Source organism: Sinocyclocheilus anshuiensis, unplaced genomic scaffold, assembly GCF_001515605.1.
Source record: "Sinocyclocheilus anshuiensis isolate Anshui unplaced genomic scaffold, SAMN03320099.WGS_v1.1 scaffold260, whole genome shotgun sequence".
In the NCBI taxonomy this organism is placed as follows: domain Eukaryota; kingdom Metazoa; phylum Chordata; class Actinopteri; order Cypriniformes; family Cyprinidae; genus Sinocyclocheilus; species Sinocyclocheilus anshuiensis.
In genome coordinates, this window is record NW_015557134.1 from 2753364 (window position 1) to 2764152 (window position 10789).

The following is a 10789-nucleotide window of genomic DNA, read 5'->3' on the forward strand; positions in this document are numbered from 1 at the left end:
GTCCTACAAAGATGATGCCACAAGACAAGTCAAATTGATGACTTGTTTTGTTGTTAAAATAAAATAAAATAAAAATGTTTTAAGGGGAAGAAAAATTGATGACTTGTTTGTTGTTGTTGTTGTTGTTGTTGAAATTTATTTAAATAAAATAAAAAAGAAAATGGATAAAAGAAAATCAAAATGTTTTAAAGGGAAGTCAAATTGATGACTAAAATAAAATAAATACAAAAAATAAAATAAAATAAAATAATTAGATGGAAAAAAATCAAAATGTTTTAACAGAAATTAAAAACAGAAATTTAATTCAATTAAATTAAAGTAAAGTAAAGTAAAGTAAAGTAAAGTAAATTTCATTTCATTTCATTTCATTTCAAATGTTGCCTTGGCAACTAACTGAAATAAAACAAATTTAAGTTGAAGAACTAAAATCGCTTAAACCAAAAACTGATATACACATTAATAAAAATTAAATAGAAATATTTTTTTAAAACTACATGAGAATATCACATAACAAAATGACTAAACTAAATATAAAATGAAAACTGAAAATATAAAAATAAAAGCTAACTCAAAACATTAATGAATACTATAATAGCATATAAATAATACTAAAGTAATTAGTAGCTAGTTTTAATGCTACAAATGAGAGAAGTTAGGACGTTAGTTTAGCTAGGATAACGTACAGTAGCTTGTTTACACTATTTGCAAAACAACACTACTAAAATGTTCTTAAGTTACTAGCATTGCTACTTTTTACTCAATAACCTTTCAACAGGTAATGAGTGTTTAACAAATGTGGTCAATCCCTGATGGAGTCTACTGTCTAACGAACTCGTCTCATTTCATGCTGTTCTTCCTCTCTGCAGCGTCGCCCGATAGAGACAGACATAACTATTGACAACCTGTCACATTAATGCAACTCAGGGTCAGACATTTTAAAACCTTGGAAACGTGCAGAGACAAAACTATAGTTCAAAGTTTAGATCATTTTCGAGGACTTTTGGTGCAGACCCAAGCGTATCCACAGGAGTTGGGATGATTTGAGAGCTGTGATGACTCACGGCCAGTTACATATATAAAATATTAGGATGGTTTTGTCAAGTCAAAATAATAAGGCAGTCCATATAATGAATATATGCCCATAAAATGCCAAAGTGCTATTTTTATCATCCACAGACAGTAGAGGTCCACTACCATTCAAGCAGTTAAATACCAATGGGTCGTACTGATTCAGATTTAGAGGCTCAGTGGCAAGGTGACATCCTTCGGCTCTTCTACTGCGCTACTTTGGCTCCACTTACAGCGCTACTACTGCTACTTCTGCTGCTAGAGTCAGTGACGCAAGCATACAATCACAGCTAAATATTACAATGTGAAAGGACGTGGAACGTGGAAACCAAGCATTAAAATTAGCTGTAGCTCCAGAACCACTGCTACCTAGTCAACTTCAAGTAACTTGTTAATTTGCATATTAAATAGGAGCTTTACACACCTTTTTTAAGGATCGTGGCCCTACGAAACCAGGGATCAAATACTTGTCAGATATTCCAGATGAATAATTCACCCTACTGTGGCGTAGGCACCAGACACACTCAGTCTCTGCTCTTCAGATTGTGACATGTGTCTCTGAGGAGAGTGAGGATTGTGATATGAGCGCGGGGGAGAGAGGTGCTGTATTTAGAAGCGGGCCATCCTAATATTTTATTATTGTACACACTTCAGCAACTTCATCCCGTTCGGCCTGTTTCTAAATGAGCAGACATTTTTGTCATAGCCAGGGTTATTATCGTTAACTAAAACTAATTTGTAATAATAATAATAACATATATATATATATATATATATATATATATATATTAGATGGAAAAATAAGTGAAAATTAAAAATCATGCCTTGTCAACTAACTGAAATCAATTCAAGCTGAAACACTTAACTAATGAAATGGCAAAATCTTTTTTTTTTTTTATTAAATTAAAATCAAAATTAAAACTGAAGATATAACATAAAAATGACAACGACACCCTAGCAACCAATCCAAAATTTAGCAACTGATTACAATGAAGAGAAAATATTATATTTTGGACCATATTTTGGACATCCAAATTGATTAGTTTTTCCTAAATTATATTTATGGTTTGGTTCAAACTTTACATTTTTCTTTATTATTAATCAAAAATATTTATTGATAATAATATAATTATTCCCAAACACAAATAAATTAATTAATTAATTAATTAACATACAAAGTAAAAAGATGATTTACATTAATGATTAAAATAAATATTAATATAATAATTATTTATAAATCATACCATACCTAATATATTTTCTTTAGACACCAAAATGTTACTTAATGTAGGCCAATATAATAATTTTTAGTTTTCTACAGCTTTTTAAATGAGATATAATATGAAAGTGGAATTTTAAAACTTAAACTTACTATAAATTATATATTCTCTCTCTCGATCTATCTCACTCTCATATATATGTGTGTGTGTGTGTGTGTGTTTGTGTGCATAACAAAAAGGGATATTCTCTTCGAAAAACCTTAATATATATTATGATGCATTTACAAAAAGCATTTTAAAAAAATTCAAAGTTAATTTCACTTATTTCAGTTTAACAATGTCCACAATTTAAAGTGTTACCGTCATACCTCTCAGATTTCTCTTCTGACAAAAAGACCCCTGTAATCTCAATATTGTCTCAAATTGTGCTCAGATTTGCTAAAATGCCAAAGTCTGCAATCAAACATTAGAAGTTTGACTATAAACTCAAACATTTCTGATCTAATTCTTCCCAAAATCTAAAAATTGTGTATATTTTTATTTCTCCTAAGAAAACGTAAGATAACGTGTATTCCCCTTTGCCAAAGCAAAAGCAACGTTTTTTTTCTTTCTCACAATTATATTCACCAGCTGTTAAAATTTTCATTCATGTCGGTACTGCCTGTTTGTTTATTCATTTTCCTGAACCATATTTTAACTTCGGCAAATGCATCTAGACATAACTCACAAAGACGAGCCAAATTGCATCTCATTCTGCCTGCTCTTATGTCTTTTATTTCTGCTGAGAGAGAGACTGCAGGTAAACAAAAGCGTTCTGTTGAGTGGAGTTGTGTGGAGTGGCTCTTCTCCGGCACGCTATGAGGTCTGGCCGCAAGCTTCAGTGACCCCAATTAATTTCGGACTGATCCCAGATGCCAGCACAGCTCACCCAGCCAGGTTTTTCCAGCACAGCCTATACCCGCTGCCCACGCACTGTCAACAAACCTGAGCTGAGCTGGGATCAGATTCCCTTACTCACAGTCTTGACATTTTCTCACATACGTGCGTCACAGAGCAGGTACCAGCTCAGAATGAAAGGATAACCTCCAACAGCACCCCTCTACTTTCAGCTGGAAGGAAAGCCAGACTAGTTTGTATATGTTTTAGGTGAGTTATTCAATCTCATGCAGTTGTAGGTATGGGAATTTGGTTAAGAGAGGTTGATCTAAAGGTGTGGAGTCTATGATTGTTGCTATAATGTCTAATTTTTGAGGCCTGGTATATAAATATACAGCTTCAAATGTTTTATTTCATCCATATTACCTGCTCTCTTTGCCCAAGCGGCACGTCTACCGGTTGGTCGTCGTTGACCTCTCTCTTTGGCCGCACAAACGCAGGAGGAGCGAGCTGATGTGCCTTCTTTAGATCCTCAGGCTCCACCCCCTTTCCATCACGGAGCCGCCCCCAAGCCTCCTGATTGGCCTTATGCTCCTCTCTGGGCGGAGCTGAGGCCTGCTGATTTGGTAATGACCCTGGTTTGCTGTCCTTGTCTTTCAGTTCAGTATGCTCCTTGTTCGCCTGGTGGGATCCATCAGCAGATCCATCCCCGTTCTCAGCTATGACCTCATCAGTCGGGGCCCCAGCCGCTGGGGCCGCCCGGTCCTTCAGACCGTCTTTAAACGCTGACAACAAAAGCTATTTTTACCATAAGACATTATTGATTTATATCAGGCTATGCAATCACCAACGCTGGTGTTTTCAGCAGGTTAAGCTTCAAATCCTACATTATATTAATATAGCAAAGAGAGACAGTTCTCATGCTTGTGCGTCGGTGTTAGCACCCTGTTGCATAACAGATATTAAGGTTGAAAACAAGACATGTTCTATCGACTTTGTCTCTAAATCATTGCTCTGGCAAAATACGCCCACATGCTGGATCAAGCAGATTTTGTGAACCACAGCAAATGTGTTGCAAACCACCTCGCTAGCATTTTCTTCACACAGATCTCTGATATGATTGATCACTGGCAGGCTTGATGTGTCTCGTATTGGTCTGCTGCCATCACAGACCATCAATCTTAACTAATGGCAACATGTGGTGACTTGTGATTGCAATGTGAACGGAGAGCAAAACCAATGCAGAGCTGTTCGATCGCAAGATTTTGTGATTCACGATCAGGGGTGTTTGCCGTTCAGAACTTGAATTCCAATTTAATTCCTGAAACGTTTTAGTTTTTTTTTAAATTTCAACATTGATAATAATGAGAAATAGTTCTTGAGCAGCAAATCAGCATATTAGAATGATTTCTGAAGAATCATGTGACACTGAAGACTGAGCAAAAACAATCTTCACATAAACCCTTCAGTGCCCTTCAGCAAGTACAAAATATACAGAAATTGAATAAAGTTATCAAACACTAAACTCTACATTAAATATAGAAGAATCCATAAAGCTACAAAAGTTATTGATTTACTCTTTTTTTCTTTTCTTCTTTGATTAACACATCACAGCAGCTGGGTTATTACGTTATTTGGCTGCTATTACTTTAAGAGCTGCCGCTGCTGAATGTGACATGGATCTGACACGCATTCTCGTATAGTTTCATTCGCAATTTAATATGAAATGATACAGGCTACAGCACGCACCACTGTATTTGTGTGTGCAATTGAAGAGCATGCGCTATGAGCACATTATAATGGCTTACAGAACAGGAAAACTTGTTTTTACTGACATATGGCCTGACAACATCTCATCTGACGACCGCAGTTCACTGTTGTTCTACTGAAGCTGCTCGTCACCTGTACCGTTTCCACGCTCATTTGACTCGCTCCTGGCGCTGAGGCAGAATGGAGCGCGCGTCTGAACAGTCTCCCATTTGATGTGCTCGTAAAGACGTTCTGCATCTAAATAAACGCAATTCTCGTCAAGAATAAAGAGACAGAAGCAGCAGTTGTAAGTCGAGTCACCAACCCTTGCTCCGCCCCTGCACAATGTACATATTTTACTAGCGTAAATTCCTTTTTCTGTCATTCCAGTTCAAATATTCAATTCAATTCAAATTCAAATGAACACTCATTAATTGCAAGGAAGACAATTCGCAAATTCTGAACTTTTTCCAATTCTGTTCAAAACACATGAACTGAACGAGCACTAAAAAATTAATTTGAAACATTCTGTAAGAGCATTAATTGTCTGTAATTTCTTATTGGTTATTCATGGTCACGTTGGGCACAGGTGATCACTTCCGTTTTCTTTATTATTTCCTTTGTCGGATTGTTTGTTAGGTTGGAAGGGGCAAGGAGCGGGAGCCAACTTTCTGTTGACCGTATTGCATTGGTCTAATGTTTCATGTGCTTTAATAAAACTCAAAAGCAAGGTAAGATCGTCAGTCTTCCTTTGATGAGATAATGACCAAGTGCGAACGAGTCACGAGCCCACTACCTAGCCTCTATGTGGCGATTGGATGCCGCTAATGCATTCAGTTTGGTCCATTCCATTCTTGTGTTGAACATGAACTGTGATTTAGCTTGTCCAGACATCAGATCATCTTGAATGCTTGCTCCATCCATTCAGCCTTTAATCAGGGTAATGGTGTGAAACTGCTTCAGTTGGCATTCTCTCGCCTTCTAAACGCAAGGCACAGCATGCTTCTGAATTTCAATGGATATTTCCTTCCCCCATTTATTCTTAACTATCAACCCAAGCTCTGACCCATCACGTTCATCTCTCTCTGCACCCACCTAAACAAGCCACACTGTAATATCGCTTTTGTTCCTATAGGCAGTGTCTGAGAATGAACTATAATTATGAGGGAAATCAAGGAGGTGGTGCTGAGCCTCATCTCATCAAAGGCCTGGGAGTGACACAGAGATTTTTGCAGTAATTACCCCCGGCTGTATGATGTATTTTACTCTGTTCCAGCTCAGCCTGTTCTGATAGATGTCACATCAGCTGGCTGAGGGAGGTGTGGTTTAATGTCTTGTCGCCGAATTAATTAATGCGTATCTTTTGGGCACAATCTCGAAGCCGGCAACAAACTGCATATATTACTGTCTGAGAATAACATTATATCTCTCTTAAGTCGATAAAAAGAAATTGCAATCTATCTGGGAAAGCTACTTTAAAAGTGTAGCTTGACAAACAAATGATCATTTTTAAGTAGCTAAATTACAGCCAGGCAACCGTTTAGAATACCGTGAGGATTCCCAATTAGGGTGACAGAATAAAACAACATTTAAGCATATTTATTTACATCAGATACCGCCAATAAAACTAACAGTGATTTAGCTGGAATTTGACTCATTTTACTGTTGTTTTGTAAAAAATAAATGTATTAAATATGTTATTATTTTGTATGCGCTACATCAAAGACCATGTAATGGATCAGTGCCAAATGAATCAGTCAGTTTACAAAATATAATTATACATGTGTATCATATATATATATATATATATATATATATATATACAGTATATATATATATATCACTCATCATAATTTAATAACTGGCTGTGCCTCTGAAACAGATTTCCTTTTTTTGACTGACATGGAAGCAAATTAAAAAGTTAATTGCGACATTTATCTCACAATTCTGAGTGTATATTTCGCAATTCTATTTATATATTTTTTTTACATCACAGAATAAAAACTAAAAAAAAAATAACTGTTGAATTTTTTCTTGCAATTGTGAGTTTATATATCAAAATTCAGACTTTCCTTCTCAAATTGCTCAGAAAAAAAGTCAGAATCACGACATGTTAACTCGCAATTTCGAGATATAAATGCACAATTCTGAGAAGTCAGAAGTCAGAATTGTGTGATAAAAAGATAAAACATTTTATTTTTATTCCGTGGTGGAAACCAGCTTTTATACCAACGTAAATATCCACTTTTCAGAATCCAATCAATCCAAGTGGATAAAATACTTAAAAATTTAAGCTTGTCACGCAAATAATAATTTTATGCTCAAGCAATCATTCAGAAAACAATCAGGATTGCCATTTATGATGACAGAATAAAACAGCATTTTTAGTTGGCATTTAAATTATTAAAATGCTGTCTTGTAAATGCATTGTATTAAATGAAAAATAGAAATACAATAATCTTATTTTTCTAATGTAATTATCTTTATTTTTTTCTTCAAAGAAAACATAATCAGCATTAAATTAATATTTTTTTTATTTTATAATTAATTACAGTTCATTGATTTATAAATGTATTTCTTTATTTTTAGTTATGTTTGATAGCTGATTATGAATTGGTTCATTTAAATAAACTGAACTAGACCATTGACTAGAATCAGACTTCACAAAACTTCATATGTGGGTGTTTTAGAAAGATCTCTGTGTTCAAATAATGTTACCAAAATATCCATGTTTGATATTACAAAAACGTTACAATGTTACAGGTACAAACAGTTTCATTACACTGCATGAAGCCTGGTCCTCTTTGGCAGCTTATGCAACAAAACTGACCACAGGTTATCTTTGGTGACGCTCACAGGTGAATCTGAAATCATGCGTTCCTCCTTGGAAGAGCTCATTGCATCAGCCTGGGAAAGTGTGAATGCAATTTTGTTTCCCGGCAGACCTGCACACCCAACGGGTGGCAATTGCATAGAAGCCAGACAATCAGTTCACAGAACTGGTGATTTCAGCCAGCAATATGCATCAGACCGTGCATGAACAGACTGATGCTACAACTAAAACTGTGACTATACAGTGATGGATGAAGAGTCCTCAGAGACAAGAGGCAGAGGAAGAGCGAGAGGTCATCGCAGGTTGCCTCGAGGAGAATAAAAGATGATAATCTCTCCCCCTGTAATAACGTCTGAGTCAATCCCTTTGTGAAAACCTTATGAAAATGACTTCTGGCTAGAAATCCCACTGCATCCCAACTCTCAGCACAGATTATATCATGTTCATTCCAGTGACGGCCGATGCTTTCAGACGCAGGGGAAGCAATTACTGCCGAACAGTGAAATTACTCAATGAAAATAATTAACAAGACTGAGAACTAGACTTTTTATCATTTTTTTTATTTGTATCTTTTTTGATTTCTTATTAGTTTTTATGTTCATAAATGATTTTAAAATGTATTTTTACATGTTTTTGCTCTCTCTTTATAATGCCAATGTAAAACACGTCCATTTACTATTGTGTATGCCAGGGGTAGGCAAGTTCAGTCCTAGAGAGCCGCAGTCCTGCAGAGTTCAGCTCCAACCCTAATCAAACACACCTGAACAAGCTAATCAATGTCTTCAGGATTACTAAGGCTATAGGCAGTTGAGTTTTTTTTTCAGGGTTGGAGCTGAACTCTGCAGGACTGCGGCTCTCTAGGACCGAACTTGCCTACCCCTGGTGTATGCTATAAAAATAAAGTTGCCTATAGCCATGGTAAAAGACAAACATTGTGAGTGTTAAATTTATGTATTATGGCAGACAAAAACCCATCAGATTACACAAATAAAATGGTTTTAGAAGCAAAATGTCCAATAAACAATCAGATACGGACTATTTTCTCTTCTTAAAGGGATAGTTTACCTATGCCTACGTCATCCACTAGAATGCTACTCTCTCATGAATGTGCATACGACAGTCAGTGGAAGCCATGTGGAGCACTTTTTATGATGAATGGATGCACTCTTTTGGGCTTCAAAATCTCGACCAACATTCGCTGCCATTATAAAGCTTGGAAGAGCCAGGCAGGACCTTTTTTAATATAACTACGATTGTATTCATCTGAAAGAAGAAAGTCATATACACCTAGGATGGCTTGAGGGTGAGTAAATCATGAGGTAATTTTCATTTTTGGGTGAACTATCACTTTAAATCTCTGCAAGGATGTTGCCTCTGGAAATAGAAAGAACAGCATTTGTATTCTGAGCCACACTTGTGAATTTTAAATGAAAGATTTGCTAATGTTCTATTTTGTGGTGAGTTTGACACAAAAGCTGTAACCACTTAGTAAGAATTGAGGAGGACTAAATGCCCATATTGGTCGATCACTAATTTGAATACGGAGATGGAGGTCTGTGGTGATTGACACCTGAGGAAGTGCTTTTTCAGTAACAGATGGGCTTCTCAAGGTATGTGATTCACCGAATGGATTTTATTAAACTTACGCAAATGTTGTCCTATATCCACTAGTAAAGATTTGAAATTTATCTCCTGAATATCAAGATGTTGTACTAATGAAAATAATGCATTACGATAGTTGATGTAGGTTGAGTAAAAAGTCTTATAGGTATAGACACCTCAAGGAAAACATTAAATCAATTATTCTTTATTAAAGCCCCTACCCAAGCAAATACAATATTCACTGACCCGAATTTATACACACAAGGCTGACTATTTTTATTGCTCAGGGGAATATCGAGGTCCCTGTGAGTGTTTAGATTTGGAGATTTGCACTAAAGGGTGCACCAAGTCAGCAATCTCACAGAAATAAAGAGTGGAATATCTTTCCCATGAGCTCAAAGGATGCAGTGTATTCTGGGCAACGGCTTTCTCACCAACACAGCTCACTAACAGGCCAGCTATATTTCCCTGAAAAATTTAGACGACTCTCCTGAAAAAGAAATGAAGTTGGAGGCGGAGGGGAGACTGTATGAAAACTCACATATGTACATGGCTCTGCTGTCTCTGTGTCTCTCTGCTTGGATTTTGACACAGACTCAGTGCTGCCGATCACATGGTCCTGAACTTAAGCAGAAATTTGTGTCACTTAATAGTTTGTGTCAATTAATAGCTGAGTTTACCTATATATTAACCATTTAAAAAATAAATAAATATAAAAATATATATCGTTTCACAGAAGAGAAATGTGTTAGTTTTACTTTTTATATAGATGGACGGATAGACAGATAGATAGATAGATAGATAGATCCTTTATGATAATTAAAGGGGTCATATGATGCAATTTCAAGTTTTCCTTCATCTTTGGAGTGTTGCAAGCTGTTCATGAATAGATAAGATCCCTAAAGTTGCAAAGACTAAAGTCTCAAACCCAAAGAGATATTCTTTATAAAAGTTAAGACTGGTCCACGCCCTCCAAAATCGCTTCGTTCAAACACGCCCCCACATGTCTACGTCACGATGTGGGAAGAATTGCATAACGCTGCCCAAATGTCAGGGGTGTGAAGTAACGAATTACAAATACTCACGTTACAGTAATTAAGTAGTTTTTATCATTAATTGTACTTTTTTGAGTAGTTTACATTTTAAGTGATGTATCGGTACTTTTACTCCGCTATTTTCCTCCGTTTGTGGTCATTACATGCTTATTTTAATTTTATTTTTATCCATCAACGTGATTGGATAGAGAGATAGTAATAGGTCTCGTGACTTTCGTCAAATCAAATTGTCATAGAAAACTTTAACCACCAACTGTTTATCATGGCTGCTGGAAGTGCATTCTTCAAGCATCAATTCAGTCGCATCTTCCTCTAACTTAATATGTTAAGGTAAATTTCGGATTTCTGCTTACTAAATGATTTGTATATATGCTTGCCTATCTACA

At 35.9% G+C, this 10789-nt stretch overlaps 1 protein-coding gene across 1 annotated transcript in view; it reads right to left on the reverse strand.

The window, feature by feature from the left end:
• LOC107677982 (PHD finger protein 24-like) overlaps positions 1–10789 on the reverse strand; it is a 31886-nt gene that overhangs the window by 18701 nt on the left and 2396 nt on the right. Inside the window, exons 2-5 of the mRNA XM_016473059.1 lie at positions 9898–9967; positions 7744–7858; positions 5073–5251; positions 3591–3949 (exon numbers count right to left, since the gene is read on the reverse strand). Of these exons, the coding sequence (XP_016328545.1) occupies positions 3591–3949; positions 5073–5251; positions 7744–7858; positions 9898–9967 (723 nt within the window). The remainder of the gene's footprint in view (positions 1–3590; positions 3950–5072; positions 5252–7743; positions 7859–9897; positions 9968–10789) is intronic.